Source organism: Leguminivora glycinivorella, chromosome 7 (assembly GCF_023078275.1).
Source record: "Leguminivora glycinivorella isolate SPB_JAAS2020 chromosome 7, LegGlyc_1.1, whole genome shotgun sequence".
NCBI lineage: Eukaryota > Metazoa > Arthropoda > Insecta > Lepidoptera > Tortricidae > Leguminivora > Leguminivora glycinivorella.
The window spans coordinates 4,957,324-4,978,457 of NC_062977.1; the positions used below are offsets into that span (position 1 = coordinate 4,957,324).

The 21,134-nt window shown below is 34.5% G+C and overlaps 1 protein-coding gene across 1 annotated transcript; it reads right to left on the minus strand.

Annotated features, from left to right (window-relative positions):
- Window positions 1-1,732: 1,732 nt before the first annotated feature.
- Window positions 1,733-20,625, minus strand: LOC125228299 (counting factor associated protein D-like). Its single transcript, XM_048132802.1, has 21 exons — window positions 20,521-20,625; window positions 19,675-19,777; window positions 18,951-19,038; window positions 17,416-17,524; window positions 16,749-16,866; window positions 16,552-16,667; window positions 15,241-15,358; window positions 14,657-14,781; window positions 11,737-11,848; window positions 10,938-11,034; window positions 9,719-9,848; window positions 9,163-9,295; window positions 8,583-8,698; window positions 7,917-8,034; window positions 7,455-7,535; window positions 7,096-7,325; window positions 6,439-6,565; window positions 4,632-4,737; window positions 3,701-3,790; window positions 2,737-2,831; window positions 1,733-2,336 (listed from the first exon to the last, which is right to left on the minus strand). Exons 1-21 carry the CDS (start codon window positions 20,576-20,578, stop codon window positions 2,147-2,149), a joined length of 2,460 nt encoding a protein of 819 aa, XP_047988759.1. The 5' UTR covers window positions 20,579-20,625; the 3' UTR covers window positions 1,733-2,146.
- Between the last annotated feature and the right edge of the window lie 509 nt (window positions 20,626-21,134).

Below are 21,134 nucleotides of genomic sequence, written 5' to 3' on the forward strand. Positions count from 1 at the left end.
ACTACGTCATAAGGTTAATTCCTTATTAAGATGACATGAAAATTAAGGTAGATAATGCAAATACTTACCTACCTATAATAATATAGGTATTTTACATCCAGTTAAATAATTTTCGCGTCTTTACCCGTGTATATGTACATATAATCGTAAAAACTTTAATCCCTATTTTTAGGGTACTTTGTTTTAAAGAATCTAAAAATAAAAAATATTCCTAATTTCATGAATTTCATGACTTTTTTATGAGCCAATTTTTTCGTTACTTACCTTACTACAAGTATACAATTATTACTAGTAGCAAGACAGTATTTTTCCCCCAGATAATTCATTAGCATGGTGTTACTCACTACATAAGCCTTTATATCTCAAAGACCAAACTTCGACGCTTAAAAATAGGATCCCGTATCCTATTTGCAAACGGTGCGGATTGTTCGTACCCCTTACCATGCGTACCCTTATCAGTTATCCCGACCGGACCGTTATGTGCTTCATCGCTTGAATAATGCTGTAAGTGAAAACAAAACCTTACATAAATGTGATTTTGTCCTTCTGAGCGTTTATTTTCGGCGAAAAAACAAATGCTCTGTCTTAACGCGGCGTATTGTTTTGAATATTCGGCTTTAAGTGTTGTCCTAATTGAGATTTTTTTTCGTGAAGTGGGTTGTTGAGCAACGACTTTTTTCTGTCCGCGTTTCACGGGACTCAATCATGTGTATTATAACAATATGACGGTTGTAATTTTCACCTGTATAAAAGGCATGAATGGTTCGCTACGCATTATCTTAGATTTGTGCGTAATATCGATGCATGCACTCAGTTGTTTCATTATTATTGCAACAGTAGTCGAGCGTTACACATGCAATGTCGCTCGATTTCAATAACGGGTATGTGTTTTCTCTGGGTATCTGATATACACCGTGTTTTTATTGAAATCCGTTAAGTTTAAGGGAAGGTTATTTAGATCAAATACAATTAATTTCTCTAAGAAACTAGCGCCTTAACTAACTAACTAGCGGTTACCGAGTTATTAAAAAAATAAATACTGAACACGTGTGGGACAGCCTTTACCACTTCATAATGTTATTTGTTTTGACATGTTGCCGTCAATCACTTGACACTAACTTGAATGTTATCCTTAAGGGTCTCGCACACTCATTAATGTATTTATTATGTATGAAAACTATGATTTTTTTTTTGCGAATTTAACTAAAAGTGATATACAGGTTCACAGGTCAGGTACTGGTTCCTGATAACGAACCTAACAACGTGTCGAATTTAACGTAAAACAAAAAAAAAACACGGTGTTATCAACCATAATCTTCTTACAGGAATCAAGACTGATGTGATAGTACACTATTTGAATATTGCACCATGCATTATTTTGCGATGACAGAATGTTGGTCAATAATGACAATAATAATGACGACCGGTCTGGCGCAGTCGGTATAGTGACCCTGCCTGCTTACACCGCGGTCCCGGGTTCGAATACCGGTAAGGGCATTTATTTGTGTGATGAGCACAGATATTTGTTTCTGAGTCATGGATGTTTTCTATGTATATAAGTATTTATATATTATATATATCGTTGTCTGAGTACCCACAACACAGGCCTTCTTGAGCTTACTCAAACTCTTGAGTCAAACTGTGTAAAGAATATCGTATAATATTTATTTATTTATTATTTATTTATGTATAGTATATTATCGGTGAGAGGAAATTAAAAAAAAAACAAGAATTAAAATAAATCACACATATATAATTAAATTGTTAGTTAATTTCCACGTGCAAATATTTACAATTTAAATAATGGCCGTTTTAAAATCAACTGCCTTAATAAACTATAGCTATATCTAAACGTAATATATTGAATCAGACTCTTATATACAGAATAATCTTTCCGCACTGTGTGTATTTATACTCGTAGTTCATAGTGATACATTTTGATGGTAATTGAATGTTTTTTTTGTTAACACTTAATACAGAGACGTCAATCGACATTTTACGTTTAAGTTGTAAAGTATACGTCCCGTTCTTAGGAATTTAAGGACATTTCAGTAACCTTAGAAATACCAACATCACCACAAAAAAAAATCTATTTAGTAAACTTTTTAATACCCACAAGTCTGATCCAATCTCTCTGCATAATGGTTTATTCAACAACAACATATGTGGGTTCTGTCATAACGCCACAATTGTTGTCCCGCATTGAAATGTGGACATATCCGTCGATGCCCCAGTACGGTCCGTATGAGTTTCTGATGATCCAGTAGGATTCACCGTCTTTCTCGCCATAACCAACTAAGGTCACCTCGTGGTTCATATCGTCTTTTGAGGATTTGCTGAAATAAAATTTTTATTGTAAATTAGCATTTATAAAATGTGCAGCCATGAAAGTCTTATATGAATATTGCGATGGAAATCCAGGAGAGATACTTTTTCCCAGCAGCGGTATAAGTAGTAATAAGTACTACAATAGGCTAGGACACATCCGTATATGGAATAAATTATTATGCCTATTTAATGTGTAGGTATATAATAGTTAAGTTATTTTTAAGTTTTTTTTTATCAAAAACCTGAAGCTTTATTAATTATTATTTTAGATTAAGCTAAAATTAATTAAATACATCATTAAATTCTTTCGGTTTATTATGCCTTATTAAGATAGATAGAGAGCTTATTTCGATGTCAACGTCTCACAGAGTCGCCGGTTATTAAGTGTAAAATAATATAATTCATTACCATTTAGTGTCGTATAAAATTCCTCCGTCGTAATGAGTAAAAGCATCTTCAGCGTCAATGGAAACTGATAAAGGTCCGTGATTTATAAGTGCAATCTGTAAAAAAACGTAGTAGGCATTTACTAATTGAAAAAAAAAACGCGGTAAGTTGGGTAATGTGATTCTTCTAGTTCAAGTCTCACCCAAAACAGTATTTTCGGTTTGTTAAAAATGTTTTTCTACTGCCTTAGTGTTATTCGTCATTTACAGTGTCGTGCATAGATCTTTAAAACTCTACATAAAAGATGCCAGCCCCGGCCGGCGCCCCGCGCACCCACGCATACGTTATAGCTCTTAAAGCATTGTTAGGAAACCTTTAATGGATATAGCGTGAGTGCGCGGGGCGCTGGCTGGGGGCTGGCGGCGGTGCAGGGGAGTGTGAGCGACAGTGCAGGAACAGAGGGGAGGCCGACGCGTCAAAATACAGAAAACAGTGCGAATTTCACGAAAGTTATTCTAGAAATTAAAAATAAGTGCATGGTCGTAGAAAAAGTATTGTTTGAAACGGTGTTTAACTGAGTCAAACAATACTCGTGGCGTCTTTATTAACAATTTTCGGCTTCGCCTCAAATTGTACTTACGCCACTCGTCTTTTTTGACCTCACTTAAACGCCAGTTGCATAAAATACTATATTATAGTAACATTTATCTGAAATAATATGAGAAAAGGATAGTTCAGCATGATAAATTGCTTATTCCTAAGAGTGAATTCCTAGAACGGTGAGAGGTGTGTAATTTGATGAAATTGTGAGAACAAAATTTAATTTAATCTTTGATCAAGTTATTTTGAAAAATTTACGATACTCAAAATAATGTTTTTCCATATTTAAGTCAATGTAATAAAATGTTTCAACAACAAATAAAATATTTCAATATTATTATTTTATCAACTGATTGATTGATAATATATCTCGGTTTTTCTTTACCTTCAAAGCTTGTTCACTTAATGGTGTGACATCCGTCCAACCGCGAATTTTGTAAGTGGTCGTCATATTTCCGATGTTACAATATCCATCCTGTAACACATTTCAATAAAACTATAATAATCAATAATTATACATGGGGTTAACCAGATGCCGGATCTATGTCGGGCCGTTTTGTTTTTTTTTTTATATATTCTTATTTTTAAAGACGCTAAAGCCCATCAAAAATTTCTAAAAACGGCCTTATTGATTATGGCGCAAAGAGAGATGTGGTATCCAAAATTGGTAATAATTAGATAAAAAAAACTAACCGGTGCGACACAGAGTATTTCATTGCTAATCAGATTCTCATATTTCGTAACGAATGATTAAGTTTTGAAGGAGGAAACAGTCGAGAGCGGAACCTCGATTTTAAAGATTTTTTTCGCAATATCTTTCATATTCATATCATTTATTGCATCTTTATTGCATATATTTTAACTAAGTTGTTTTGAATGGACAAATGATTTTTTCGATAAATCCAGTTAAATAAATAAATAAATAAATATTATAGGACATTCTAACACAGATTGACTGAGGCCCACGGTAAGCTCAAGAAGGCTTGTGTTGTGGGTACTCAGGCAACGATATATATAATATATAAATACTTATATACATAGAAAACATCCATGACTCAGGAACAAATATTAGTGCTCATCACACAAATAAATGCCCTTACCGGGATTCGAACCCGGGACCGCGGCGTAGCAGGCAGGGTCACTACCGACTGCGCCAGACTGGTCGTAAATTAATAACACTAGTACTTATAAATTTAACTAAAATTGCCAAATTAAAAGGGGGGCTCCTTTCCATTTTAGCATTTACGCTCCTGTAGCGTCTTAAGACATTAACAATTCAAAGCCATTTAATGTAATTTAATGTATTGTGTATTTACCTGATTTCTATATGGCCCATAGTCCGCTACTGTAGGCAAGCCATGTTTCATTATCCATTTGTAAGCGGAAATATCGTCTCCGCCGTCACAGCCAGAATTACCCATTCTAAATACAAAATAACGATTAACTTCGTTGGTTGATTTTAAGATAATATTAAACGATTGATTATTCACGCAAACTGTAAACGTAAGGCCGTTTCACATTATCCGATCCGATATCGGATGTAGGAAGGATCTAAAATGTAAGATTTATGCACTTCCAGGTCTTCATTTATGTAATTAATAGATCATTATTACTATAAAACGATATAAAACGCAAAAATTGCGGATTTAATTCCGATGGCACTCTCCTACAACAGTTTTTGTCCGAGGCACCATGGAACTGCCGATATCGGCAGGGCGCTTCCGACATTTTTTGGCATGCCGGACCTCCCGCCAGTTGTCGGCCGATAATATTTGTTTGTGTGCGTATATAATGTATGTATACGTTTGTAGTAGTGTGTGCGTGACAAAAATGGCGTCTATTTAACAGCTGCTAATGATCGAAATTCAAATTGACAATTTCCATTGAAAAAAAAAAGGTTGTAATGCATCGGTCCGAATTGCGGATACTAGTTTTTTTTCATCTTTTAGTAGATATAGTTGAATGCAAAATTATCTATTTTGCCTGACACTTGAGTATTTTTCATGCTCGTTATTTTAATTTTACAATATAATATTTAGGATATAGTGCTTATAATTATTAAATTTATATTTTTTGATACAAAATTATACTTCATTGATATGGAACAATGCGTCTTATCGGACCGACATCCAACACTATCGGAAGAGTTTATCGGATCGGACATCCGATACCGGATCGGATAATGTGAAAACGCACTAAAGCTTATGTTCCTATCATCATCATCACAGGCCTTTGCGTATTGCAGACGATTTACACATTGCTGCTTCGACAACGGGTTTGATGACTGTGGAGGCCGATTCGCGAGCGGCACGACCTGCCACAAAACTCGTAGCACCTGAGGTTCCAGTCTCAGTTTGCTTTCTGCGACACCTTTTTCTACGTACATACATACAAAAAGTCACACCTGAATTCACAAACCAAACGAAATAGGCTGAGCACATAAAACTATTCAAGTTTCCGTGCCACTCTTGGCAATTATGGGGTTGAAAGAAAACCAAAATGTGATTTTGCAGTGACAGGTTTCTATCCCGTCACCTACGCCACAATGGAACCTGTAGGGACACGGCGGTGACGCATGCATAGGGGCAGCAGTTATTAACTTATTACTTTGGAGCTTTAGCCACCAGTCTGTCACTGAGCGCGATGCATACAGCGCGCACACCTAAACTACATAGTAGCAGGGGCGGCTCACTCCGCGTTTCGTCCGTACATTTCGACGGCCGCGAGTTCGCGGCCCACAAAGTTTGAGGACCTTCACGCTGCGCAATAGAACTCAATGTCGCATGCAGTCCGTTGACAGGTTGTTGAGAGTGAGCCTTCTGTACTTGTACTTTTATATATTCTGTGATAGTAGTCATACCGCGGTACTGCCTGGCCCAACATAGTTTTATATTATTTCTAATTTTTAACCTTCTGATCAGTGTTTTGAGTCAGATTAAATAACAGTTAGGTTGGACATTCAAGTTTACTTTATCTCCAAACCGAACTTTACCCCTAGGCACAGTACAGTAATTGATATAATTAAATTAGAGTTTGCAATAGCAATTAAAGATCCCAAAGAATTAACTCTAAAAACCTATATCCTATAGTTGACTTTTACAATATACTTAAAAATATATTCACCCCCAAGAACAGTCCAATAGTGCCTGATTACTAAGCGATATCAGCATGCCACCTTTGCTTCTAGCCAAGGCTCCTTCGACGGCCGCCGTCGTGCCAAATGTCCAACATGAGCCGCAACTATCTTGATCTAGGCACAAATGTGATTGATTAGTAAATATTTGAATTTGTAATCTACCTACTTTTATCAATTTTAAAGCAATTAATTTGACTTTATTCAAGGTCAAATTACTTTACCCACTAGTGGATAAAATGCGTTTTTACCCGCTGGTATTAAAGGACAAAACACGTGTTTCCGAGCTAGTGAGGGGAAAAGATGATTTACCACCTGGGGAACTACTGGAAGCAGTGATAAACGCATTTTTTGCGTTGTAGTTTCCTCGCTGTAGTGAGGGGAAAAGTTTTGTGTTACACTCGGGTGCAAATGTATTTTACTTCTCGTGAGTTAAAAAACTCGCAAGTTCAGGATTCTATTCTCGAACCACTCGCTTCGCTCGTGATTCAACTATAGAGTCCTTTCACTTGCTAGTTTTTCAATTCCACACTCGGCGTTAAAATACAACTTTGCCCCCTTGTATAACAAATAACTATTACACGTGTGAAGTTGCGAACACTGTCGATATTTAAAGATACATTGTACATAACATACATTTGACATACCTAGAACCGGACCAACGACTCCTTCAAGCCTTAAGTCATAGTGCGTTGGCAACGTTTCCGATATTTTTTTAATCTCCTCGTGAGAATATGGGAATCGTATGGTGCCAACTGATCTTGGTTTATCTCTGCGTAATCCTTTGAATCGTTTCATTTCCTTTTTCGTACGATCAGACATTTTGTTCAAAGCTAGTGTGTAGCTTAATTTTTTGCTGTTTGTCTCCTTCACCAATCTAGAAATATCAAGAAATTAAATACAACTTTGAACTTTGCTATAAAGTTTTTGGATTGAATTTATTTTGTATGTTGTATCAGTTGTATATACTGATTTTACTGGTTTAATAGAAAATTATCGAACTGACCTCCATTTTTCGTGAAATATTGCTTTCCTCATTTCGTGTTCTGCCTGGTGAGAGTACTGTTTATTAAATTTCTGCTTATATCTGCAATAATATAAAACAAACTTATTATTTTTGTTAATTATCGTGCAGAAACGTCTGCGAGCGATACTACATATTTTTAAATTAAAATGAATTCTGTTAAGTTGTATTTTTACGGGTAGATGTCGCTGTACGCCACGGTAATGATAATGACCCTAAGGACTACTTGCACCACCCGCTTAACCCAAGGTTAATGGGCTGTCAACACTGTCAAATTCCATACGGCTCGGCGATCGCAGGTTCGAGTCCTGCCGGAGGTGTGAATTTTTCCATTTCTCCTTTAATTTAAAAATATAAAGTATTTTTTTATGAACAGTTTAAATTAAGGTACAATATTTTGATAAATAAATTGATGTTATATACATCAATAACAATATTTCTTACTCAGCAAATGCTTCATCCAGTTCCTTTCTTTCTTTTGCTGTCATCGATTCAATATGATTGGAAGTTGGTACTTTCTTTTCATCATCATCATCGTCGTAACCAACTTTTTTGCATGTATCTAAAAAGGCATATAATTACGTAATTATTGTGATTTTAGTATTTGTTAATGAATATTTCACTAGGCATGTCAAGTGTGCTCTTCGGATGCCTCGCTCATTAATAACGATTACAATGCAGTATATTGTATTAATTATTATTTCAAATTCAAAATCAAATTATTTATTTATAAGGTACAGACAAACATTTACAAAGTTTTGTGCGTATCCTAAGAATATGTACATTTAACAATAACAAATGCAGGTACCTCAGGTAAGAAATTTACAGGTCAGGTTGCTCTGATTCCTACACTAGGCTCAGCCTGTCTCGTATTTGTGTGGGAATTTATAAAATGCTAGCATAATTCTTTATGCAAGAGCTTTAATTGTAAATAATTTATTTCTGGCTATATTTACATACATACATGATATACGTAAAAGTGAAATATTTAAAAGGATTATAATTTTGAATTGACGAATTGAAACTATGCCTAAAGTTAATAGTTATTTTAAATTCGGATTCTCGTACCAGTCAGTTTTTTCTATTGTTAGATATGACTTTTATACTTACACTTTTTGTAAAGTTTAAATACTTTTTTATTAACTTCAGAAGAAAAGTTAAAATAATCGATAATTTTATGGTCCTTGAGATAGCCATGGAGAGAGTCGCTCGTACGTGTTTCGTACCTTAAAAAAACGTTATGTATAGAATTAATTATTTAAATCTCACGTTAAGTTTCGCGACATAATTGTTGAGTTATTTTCGGTTTTACTTCAACTGGATATTCCATATCGAGAATTTAAACAAACCAATTTATCTAGAACGTTATTGGCTCAAGAATCACGGAGTGTGATCATATTAAGAGGTGAACAGAACTCTTTATTAATCGAAATAATACATTACTTACTTATGTTGAATAGACATAAATTCGCCACATCACTGATCACATCTGTTAATTTTTTTTTCTTTTTTACAGAACACTTTAAAGACTGTTTGTGCCCAATAATTTTACAAATACATATCACGTGTTGAAATTTGTATGAAATTACTTTGTTTTCTTGTGGATAAAATACAACGTTCTGTTTTTTTAAGAATAAAGACAGTCTTTACAAGTTCTAGAGGTGAAAAAAAATTAAGTAAAGTGGTTTACCTCACTGGAACCCAAGCTTCCGCAGAATGGTTATAGTAAGCCCACAATTCCTCATTTGTCACCTCCCTTTCATCACTTTGCTCATAGCTTCCAGCAAACTTCACACAATCCACGCCCTTCACATTTTCGTTTCCTTTGACAATAAAATCTATATTTATAGCATTACAAGCTGCAGGTACATTCTGGTATATCTCATCAATATACATATTTATTTTATAATCAGAAGTATAATTAGAAGAACACACTTGTACCGATGTAAAAATATAATTGAGACAGAATAGCACCACATATAATTAATAGAATTACTCGTAAAAATCAAAGTTGTATCATTGGAACTAGTTATGATTCCGAATATTTACTTTTTCGTGCAAAATAACCGTAATGTTGCCAACTATCAAAATTACTGATGTTGTGTGATAGTTGATGATAGCTATTAAGCTATACTCGTATTACCAACAACACCTAGGCACCAGCAAGTAATGAGGTGACTCAAATCTCCCAACTGCCCAATGCTTCCCTACCACCTTTATTTAATAAAATCGTAGACTGATCTTACCAACTTCTTCCAAGTTATCCGTAGTCGGCAGGAAATATATAGGTTCTTCCAGTTCGTCCCCAGGGTATGAATCCTTGACTTGATAACAAACCTTCTCGTTCGTCTCCTCTTCAGTGGTTTCAGGGTGAATCTGTAGAACCGAATCCAAAATTATTTACATAAAACCATTATTAGACTATTTATCAGACACAGACAGCCTTGCTGGTGAGTGTTATTTTAAATTTATTTTGTTCGTAATAGCTTCCACGTTGGTGCAGTGCATCAGGAATGTTTGCGGAGGCAAGCGTGGACGGCTTCCATGCGATTATAAGAAAACGCTGTGCCTCTCTGCTCAATAGGTTAAAAGGGAGCCCGAGCAGTATCCTGAGAGTGTTTGCCCGGAGGTGGGATTCACCAATGATGCGAAGATGGATCGGTCTGCACTCCAGTCTTGTAAATTATGATTATTAATAATAATATATAGCTTGATTTGATTATATTTCTATTGCCTAATTATTTATTCTATAATCCAGTTATATTTTTAATTTAATACATTGCATGTTGTTAAAATTTATCCCTAATTGTGTAAATAATATAATATATATAATTATAATTCTATTTTTTATTGGAATAATTGTGCTTATATAATTAATTTATGAGAGACATGTAACCTAATTTGGACATTGCCAGTAGCTTCTAATATTTAATTTCAACTTCTTTTTATTTTATTTTATTTTATTTTGTTATTAAGTACTTATTTTTTATAATTTTTGACATGTTTCCCATAATTTAATTAATGCTTTATTGTTAATGTGCGTTATTTGATGTTTATTTTAATCTCTAAATTGTATAGGTCCTTAGTTATTTTGTCACCCATTGTATGAGCCATGTTGCTTGATTCAAATAAATAAATGAGAAAATGAGAAATAGCTACTGAACTAAAGTATGAATCGGGAGGCGAAGACTGAAGTCATATTTTTTACGTGTTTCGGTGGCTGTCATTCCTCAACCTACCAACAAAATGGCAGTTGAATCGCACAGGAGACCATTGGTCATGGAAACCTGGGGCCCATTTCTCGAAGCTACAAGTTACAAGTGGTAGTCTATGTCTAATATGACAAGTTGGAAAGAGACTTCCGCTTGTAACCTGTAACTTTCAGTTTTGAGAAATGGCCACTGTTCATGGCTCGGGGAATATTAGAGTAGAAATAATTATTGTAAAAGGAATTAATTTTGTTACCTCGAAATCGATTTTGTAATCCTCCTTTACTACTGGAATTCTTATTTTTGTAACTGCGCCATTGTTAGCGTCGAGTCTAGACAGATATTTGAGCCGCCTGTAAAAAAAACACCCATATGACAAACGGACTGGCGAACTTCAACATTAAATGAGATTGCATAATGCATACATAATTTATTTACTAAATAAAGTTGTGAACTACAAATTTTGTAGTTCGGTGTTGCAGAATGAAGTTTGCATGGTTAATCCAAAACGAAAAGCAGTCAACAAATGGATAAATAGGTATCCTTGTCTTAACTTATGACGAAAATAACTCAACAATATACTGATAATTTCAGTTTAATCGATATAGTCGATAAAATTTTACTTTCCAACTCTATTGACGATTGATTTTTGCCATGGACAATTTCGCCCTCTGGTAATTGAGGTTCGCACCGTACAATATTTTTTCGCAATCGTCTTGTACGCTTTTTGTGAATTTTCTAGTACCTAGCATTTGTCGGAAATCGCAATTGGTACTCGGAAGGATTGTCTAAACCATATGCTTTACGTCGAGTTTCAGGACAATACGCATACCTTATTATGGCTGTTATTATGCCCATGTATTGTTATAATAAAAATATATAATAACAAATAAATACGACTACCTGCTCAAAGTTGTATTTATACTTAACGATAGTCTTTAACATTGGGTAAAAAACACAGAGGCATTGTGATATTAAAATTGTAGGTATCTTAATGATGTCAGTTTTCAAGTAGGTTGAAGAACATAAAATAATATACAATTAAAATGCCTTACCAATATTTTAAATGCTCAGTCCATCCCGATGTCAAGTACAGTTTTGTTGCTTCTATGCTATATTTGGTAGGCCATTCTAAAGAGGCCGGGAGTCCTCCGTTTTTGATTGGAACTGAAAATAAGTTAAGTTAATAATGAATATTATACATCTTTTTTTAGAATTATCTGTCAAACGGGTAAATAAAGAAGCAGTGGTCGGCCGATACCACTGACTTTCTCGGCATTTACCTCGGCTTCATCAATTTTAAATTTGCACCAACCAACAAAATATCTAAGATCACAAATAAAAATTAACTTAATTAAAAACGATAACAACAATCATTAAGTAATTTAACAGCTATTGATTAAAAAAACACAACCGACAACAATAATTATGTGCTCAAATCAAAAGCCCACATGAGCTACAGTTGACAGATAGTGCAGGTAGTCTAGTGACGTTTAATAAAGACCATAGTGTGAGAACTCTGCCTCTTTAGGTTTTTTAATGTACAACCTTTCCATGAAAAATTGCAAACACAATTTATTACAATTCTTATTTTTTCATCTTAGATTATAAATTAACTAATAAATTAATAATATATTATGTTTCTTATCTGTTCACAACACTGAGTAATGTATTTATAGTTAGTTTAGTTTAGTTTATTTATTACATAATGATAAATTACAGTATAAATTAATCTACGTTAACCTATATGAATTTACATTATGATCGTCAATAATGATAATTATAACTAGGCATGCAAACATATAATTGTGAGATGGCAACCCGTATTCCACATACGTGTATACGTGCTAGTTATAAATAGTTGATTAAAATTGCCATCGGTTAAAAGTAATAAATTTAAAATGGCTAGCCGAACAAAAACGGCGACAATAAAAATAGAAAGCAGGCAGTTTCCCATTCTCGGATTACCCAATATTTTAGTTAAAAGATATTCTTTAGAATATCTTAAAAACAAAACCCATTATAAGATTTATTTATGAGTTTACTGGAACAACAGAAAAACCGCTATCGCACAATGCACAGTACGCCAAACCTATAACGTAATCATACTCTAATATGGTATATTATTCCATACAAAGTCTACTCTCCTTGGTAAACTGTTTCCAGGACATCTGGAGCCCATGTGTCGAGGCATTTGACCATGACCGTATCATTCGTTGCAAAAGTGACAGCGGGGGGTTGCTCTGAAGACCCGACCACGCCGAGCGAGACAACGTGCACCGCTGCAGTAAGAGAGAGCGAGACAGCGCACTAATCAGAGCCTTGGAAGGGATAAAGGTCCCATAGAAGAAACGTGTACGCAATCGGATAACTGTAGCGACGAAAACCTTATATTATTGTTAATAAAGTTGATATTATCGTAACTAGAAGTAAGTTGGTTTAGTAGGGATTTCAGTCAACACGAGGGATGAGAGTAGCAGGACACTCTGATTTTAGACTCGAAGGGAGACCCAAGTCTTTCCAGCTTTGTTAAAATTTGTTCCCTGATCATATATAATTGTATTAATTGAGTAGTAATAGTAGAGAATAAAGCCAGTGGTTCCGGATTCGGCGATAAATGAGCTAAGTACCTCTTTTATCAAAACAGCGTCTCAAGTTGTATTTTAAGTAACACAACATATTTTAATTATCTTTGTTCAAGTGCAAGGCAAGTTCAATTCTTGCGTTATGATCTGGATTTATTGTTGGGACAAATTCTATAACCTCGTAATGGTTAATTAGTATTTTAAAGTAACTGTATAATGTTTCTTCAGTTTCTTTCAGCTTTGTGTTACATATCTTGTATGACACTTTATTGGTGAATATTAGTGCGAGTTCGAGCCTCGCCACTATGTTAAATATGTTCCATATATATTTGTTGAAACCAGGATTCGAGTTCCTGAGATATCTAATGTACCTAAACACACTTCGTAAAGGATTGAAACGAGACGACCGATATTATATTGTTATATCCTACAGATTAAACAACATGTGCATTTATTATAACTCAAACTGTGTTTAGAGTAAACTGTCTTGGAAATTCTGTTATTACAATTCCTAATGAATTATTGTATTGTTGTATTAAATAGAGCATATAGATGTTATGTAGACATTGTATGTAGACGTTACATTAATAAGGCGAAATAAGGGTTTTAGCGGGTTTTCCCTTACTTCATGAGCCATTGACTTAATAGATTGTCCCCGCAAAGGTGTGGGCTATAGGTTGACTTGTATTGTATACACTTTTGTCTTATAATTTATATAAATATTTCAAGTGATAAAGGCCTAAATTGTTTTCCTCAAGTACGTATTTCTGTAGTGTATTCAAGCTTGCATTCATAGATTATTAATTTCATTTTATATAACGAATGCCTTATAGATTTCTTTGATAGGAACGCCCTATACCTTCATAAATTTGCGATAATATATTTCAATTTTATAAATCGCCATGTGCCTTTCCTTACAACTACCCCATATAGTAGCTCAGACTCCTTAGATTCATCTACATCCTAATCAATCTAATTTATTTAATTCTCTAAAGCCTTCAGCATGGTATTTTAGGTCCCCCAATACCATTACAATAGGTACAATAATATTTATGTCAATGATAATCATAAGCAATAGAAAACATGAAAGAACAATTTGAGTTTCAAGTACCGAATACCATTAGTACCATTAGTACCGAATTTAATATGTGCCAATGACAAGCGCGGATCCAGCTTTGTGCCCAGGGGGGGGTCACGTGGTAAAGGCCCAGGCCCCCCGGGGGAGGTCACGTGGTCTATTTGTATGGCCAGCCTAGGCTCCAGGGGGGGTCATGACCCCCATGACCCCCCCCCCCCTGTATCCGCGCATGGCCAATGATACCTTGCATAGGTCTAGAGAAACAATAATATTCATATTTTTAATCGCTTTAAGATATCCGTGAATCGTTACCAGGTTGTTCAATACTGGTTCGCTTCTTAATTTTCTCCAGAAAATAAGGACGGTGTACATTGCCAGTGGATCTTGATTTATCTTCGCCTGTGTTGATATTATTGGGGGCAGGATTCGTTTCTAACCTGCAAAAGGTTGATAATATTTTTTGTATGAGTGTTTAAATCAATTAAGGTATATTTGGTGCCTGTAAGTGGTTTTGTTCTTTCATCATTCACCTGCCCTTATCCCAGTCATTTGGGGTCGGCGCATCATGTCTTCCTCTTGAATAACCTCTCTATCGTCTGTCCTCCCATCATTCACTTGCTTTCGTTTCATATCATATCATGTTTAGTTACTGAGAGCTTTATTTTGTATTTGCTCACCCATAAATATCGGGATTTGACGAACATTCGTAGTAAGCGTTAGGTAGCGAGACGCAAGAAACATATAGGTAAATATCATCGCAAAAATTCGCCTAATCCCTATTTATGTGAAAGCACCCTAGTGAAAGAGCAACAGTGACATAAAAAACTGCATACGTTCTGAGATAATGTACCTAAGTGATTATGATAAAATATTTCAAGAATTTTAAAATGACTTACGTCGAAAATTTCTTATCAGTATGTTCCATAGTCTCAATATTTTCACTCATTGGCTCCATTGTATCGCTTTCAGTGTCCTCATTAGCCTGTGTCCAATCGCCTGTGACATTGAATGCGTCTAAAAAGAATAAAATTATTAAATTGTAGACGTAGATGGCCAAACCTATAACATGCTTGCTTTTTTAGCGCCTTTACCACTTCTTCAATCAATCAATTTATTTATTCACGTTCATCATAGGTACATAATAAATAGGTGGTAACATAATTCTTTATAGAACAGCTATGATGTGCATTTTGGCGTACGAAATAATGTCTTATAATCTAATTGTATATACAATTTTTACAATACTTACATGGGTAATTATATTAGCATATGCATAAATGAATCAATAATAAATTAATAGTACAAAAAAAATAGAAAATAATTTAAAAAAAATATTTTTTTTAATTAAATTGTAAGCTAAATAAGGAAATAATTATGATAATAAATTAAAATTAATTAAATTTGGCATATATGTCAAAATCATTAAAGTAATCATTCACGTTATATTAGAACTAAACGAGTAAAATATTAAATAATTAAATTAAATAAATCTTGAAACCCCTAGCTATTTATCTAATGATGTTAGGTTAGCTGAGACCATAAACTAGGTGTACTCAAAAGAGTACAATGGGCGTTAATGGGTTAATATTTATCTGTTCATCAAGTACATAATAAAGATTCAACATTTGAAATTCAAGTGCCGAGGTTACAACAAAGTTGAGAATTTATAATTAGCGCTACTTATTACGTCTACAAGTTAATCTCGCGCTAATTAAGTAATCGTGTGCTAGCATTGGTGGAATAGAAAACTGTATTTCAATATTTACAACCCCCGTGTGGTGACGGGTTAAGAATTTCGCCACCCCCCTTTGGTCCCGTGGGTGTCGTAGAAGTCGACTGTGGGATATGGGTTACATTGTGGCGTAGGCGAGAGGCTGGCAACCTGTCACTGCAATATCACAATTTGAATTTCCTTTAACCCCTTTTTGCCAAGAGTGCCACTGAAACTTAGTAGTTCATGTGCTCTATCTACCCCTTTATAGGGTACAGGTGTGATTATATGTATGTGTGTAATATTTACAAAGGTCTACTTTGACCAGGAGTCAAAATAATTTAAAAAAATGCACAATACGGTATCAAAATATCTAACAACACTGCTGTTATTTATGTAGTCGCACAGATCAAATTTAGATCTCAACTAGCATAATGCAACTAGACTAACAAGCATATTTCAGGCCATAAAAACCTGTAGGTATTTTGGAACTTACACTTTTTGTATAAATTGAACACGCTTCTTTCAACGACGGTTTTAAAGTTAAAATAGTCGTAGATCACGTGATCATTGAGACTCCCAAATGTAGTTTCATTCGAACGCCTTTTGTATCTGAAATACAAACTTAAATTAAAGAGAAAATATTGATATGAATAAATAAAGTAATCATTATAATGAAAATGTTCATTATACCTGACAGGAATCCAAATCCTGCTAGCGTTGTTACTGTAGGCCCATAGAATATTTTTATCCAAATTCCTGGTTTTTTCAATGAACCTCACACAACGCACGCCTTTTATAGTTTCGTAACCTAAAAAAAATGTGGATTGCTTTAAGGAGAAAGTTACTCAACAACCCTTTTTAATGTAAGTATTCAATACAATTTTTAATATAATTTATCATTCAAGCGTAGTAGTATTTGAAAGTTGTAAATAATAACTTTAGCATAAACGCCAACCGTCATAAGGTAGCCTAATCCATGAGAAGTGACAAAATTGGCCCGGCTCTCAAAGATGTAGTGTAATTAACATAACACTTCTTGTGTTAGTACATTTATTTAACCTTGAACTCTTATGGTGACAGGTTCAGAATTTGACCACCCGCTTTCGTCCCGTGAGGCGTAAAAGTCGCATTTAGGTTTTCTTTCACCCTTTTACTAACTAAAAGTTCATATATTGTATTATACTAGTATGTGAGTCATTACTTGATCATGATCTCAGTCATGATCTCAATTAGACCTAACTCAATGAGAATTTAAATAATAATAGATTAAGAGTTTTGTTTGTAAAATTCTATAAAAAATGACTGAAATAAACAGTTTAAATTTTTTTTTTTTTTTTTTTTTTTTTTTTTTACTTACCGTTTGCTTCGAAGTCATTAAACGATGGCAACCATCTATAAATTTTAAGTGGTTTATAATGAGTTCCAATCTGTTTGGAACACTTAGTGCTGTTTCTCTTATAATAGATCTGAAAGAGAATAAATCCATGGTATTGTGTGTAACACTTACTATACTATAGCATAATACTTATAGTAAAATATAATAGATACATGTACAAGAGCGCACCGCCAACAAACTGTCATACAGTTTGGCGATTATTTGTAACTTTAGACTTTAAGGTTTTTCTTTTTTCAATAAATTAAAAAAAAAAAAAAAAAAAAAAAAATAATATTATAGGACATTCTTACACAAATTGACTGACTCCCGCGGTAACTCAAGGTGGCTTGTGTTGCAGGTACTCAGACAACGATATATATAATATACTAAATACTTACATACATAGAAAACATCCATGACTCAGGAACAAATATCTGTGCTCATCACACAAATAAATGCCCTTACCGGGATTCGAACCCAGGACCGATTATGTTCAATTAAATAATCAAAGTTTTCTTAGTTTATTACTTTTTAAGGAAAGTTACATTTCGGCAAAAATGATAATATTAACTTATTGTTGCGATTAAACAAATAAATAAATATTGGGGACACCTTACACAGATCAACTTAGCCCCAGACTAAGCAAAGCTTGTACTATGGGTGCTAAGCGACGATATACATACTTAAATAGATAAATACATCTATCTATCTATAGCAGCCTCTAAAGCGCCCGTCATCGGACATAGGCCTCCTCTCCATTCCTCCGCGCTTGTCGGCCCTTTGCCATCCGCATCCAGATAAATACATACTCATGTATATAGAAAACATCCATGACTCAGGAACAAATATCTGTGCTCATCAAACAAATAAATGCCATTATCGGGATTCGAACCCAGGACTGGAAATGATGAAGGGGAATAAGTAGATGTAAACAAAAGTCTAACCAGCAATAAGTATACTAACAATCAATAATAGATGTTTTGTTTTTAAAGGCGATACATCACTTATATCTCAAATAAACGAAACATATTATATTAGCAACAAAAATATAATCTTTTTCTTGCTTAAATTGTGGGAGATTCATTTAATACGTACATAGCTATTCATTTATTACCATATAAAACTCACTTATATATACAGGGTGTATTTTGATAGCGGGTCAGTAATGGCAGCTATGAGATGCCGTAGTCCTGCGTGAAAATGGTCTAAGGGGACCACGATCGATTTAAAGTTGATGAAAAATGGCATTTACAGATTTTGCAAAAAACATACAGGGTGCGAGAAAAGGGGCATTTTCGACAAACTATATCGATCCCATTCCTATCAAAGATCAAACTTGTATGGGACCAAAAAAAAAATTCCTGCTAGAAAAGTCACAAATCACGAAAAACTTTTCCCATACAATTCGTGTGTCCTATACAATCGATGGCCGGATCAGTAAGGGCAGCTATGAGATGCCGTCATCTCATAGCTGCCCTTACTGATCCGCTATCAAAATACACCCTGTATATACTTACCTCGTATCTTGTACCGAAACGATGTCCAATAAAAATTCTTGTTATATCGTCGTTGACATCAAGTCTGGAGTACAAGTCTACTGATCGCCTAAAAAAGTACTTAAAAATTATCTCATTAAAAATATTAAAATAGTATTATACCAGAGAAGTAACTAGATAAGATATTTATCACTATACGCAGTTATCACTGTGACTGTAACATACATCTAGTCACTATGACAATTTTGCATTATGCTAATTTAATATAACCTATGCTATTTTTTCTCATTGACCGATCGACTTAAGAGTCAATCTCTTATTAAGTGCACTGAGAGAAAATACAACCAGTTTTCATGTTCGTTCAACAAGTTTTTTAGTTAAAATAGCGCCTACGTGCTCTTTGGTTCAAACAACAAGCTACTTGTCATTTGAATCGGCAATATATTTGAATCAACAAGTCGATTTTATAAAAACAACCTGACACATATTGTTTTAAACATACGTTTGGCTGATTCAAACGGATAAACCGCAACAAGTCGAACTTGTTAAATTCACAATGCAAATTTCTCTCAGTGTGTCTTACTTTAATATTCTTTAAATATTATTTGATTTCACAATATTTTTTTTTTTAATGATATATCCAATCCATATCGTATGAAGGAGTAATGTTTGAAGGTTGAATTGAACATTTAGGCGCTTATCATTTTACACGGAAAGTACTTACATTTAAAATAAAGATTCTTACCAGTATTTCATATGTGACATAAAGCCTGTCGACATGAACCGTTTCATTGCTTCCAGACTGTACGTCGTAGGCCATCCAAGGGGCGGGAAATTGAGTCCCTTGTCTGTTGATAGTGTAAAGGTGTTTTAACTTTCACGAATTGGAATAAATATTTCTGACGGTTTTACTTAAAGGACTTCCAGCATAACTTAATATCGCACTCATTTTTTTTTTTCATTTATTGAAGTGCGTGCCATGCAACACAATCAATAATCAATTAATTTCTCTAAAAAAGTAGTGTCTAAACTACTGTTATTGAGTTATTAGAAAAAAAAGACTGAACAAGTAAATCACAACCTTTACTATTGCTTAATTATATTTATTTTGATATGTACCGTTAGATACTTCACACAAAATTTGATGTTGCTCTTAAGATTATCTCACACTGAGGTAAAAAATGTATGTAGGTATGAAAAAGAAACATTGTTTTTTTTCGAATTTAACAAAAAGAGATAATATAATTATTTTTAAAAACCGGGACTTAATCGCGTATAACTACATATTAAACTGACGAAGACTGAACACCCGACTGGAGACTGAAGTCCCGGTTTTTAAAAATAATTATGTGTAATAATCGTGAAAGTTTAAATAAGAGATAATATATTATATAAATATTACAAATCAGCCCTTTATTTGCAAGAGTGGCACTGAAACTTGAGTAGTTTCATGTGCTCTGCCTATCCCTTTATGGGATACAGGCGTGATTGTGTGTGTGTGTACAAATCAGCTTTTACTGCTGAGCCTGTCCTGTAGAATTTAACAGAAATCAAAATAGCACAGTGTATATGATGTAAATAATTTACTTACCATGTTTTCCAGCGACTGTGTACGCCAGGCACACCAAAAGAGTGATTTTAACAACCATCCTAATGTTTGTGAGCAAATGAGCAAAGCTGTGAACTTTTATGGGCTCTTTTTAGGGTTCCGTAGTCAACTAGGAACCCTTATAGTTTCGCCATGTCTGTCTGTCCGTCCGTCCGTCCGTCCGTCCGTCCGTCCGTCCGTCCGTCCGTCCGTCCGTCCGTCCGTCCGTCCGTCCGTCCGTCCGTCCGTCCGTCCGTCCGTCCGTCCGTCCGTCCGTCCGTCCGTCCGTCCGTCCGTCCGTCCGTCCGCGGATAATCTCAGTAACCGTAAGCACTAGAAAGCTGAAATTTGGTACCAATATGTATATCAATCACGCCAACAAAGTGCAAAAATAAAAAATGGAAAAAAATGTTTTATTAGGGTACCCCCCCCCCTACATGTAAAGTGGGGGCTGATATTTTTTTTCATTCCAACCCCAACGTGTGATATATTGTTGGATAGGTATTTAAAAATGAATAAGGGTTTACTAAGATCGTTTTTTGATAATAATAATATTTTCGGAAATAATCGCTCCTAAAGGAAAAAAAAAGTGCGTCCCCCCCCCCTCTAACTTTTGA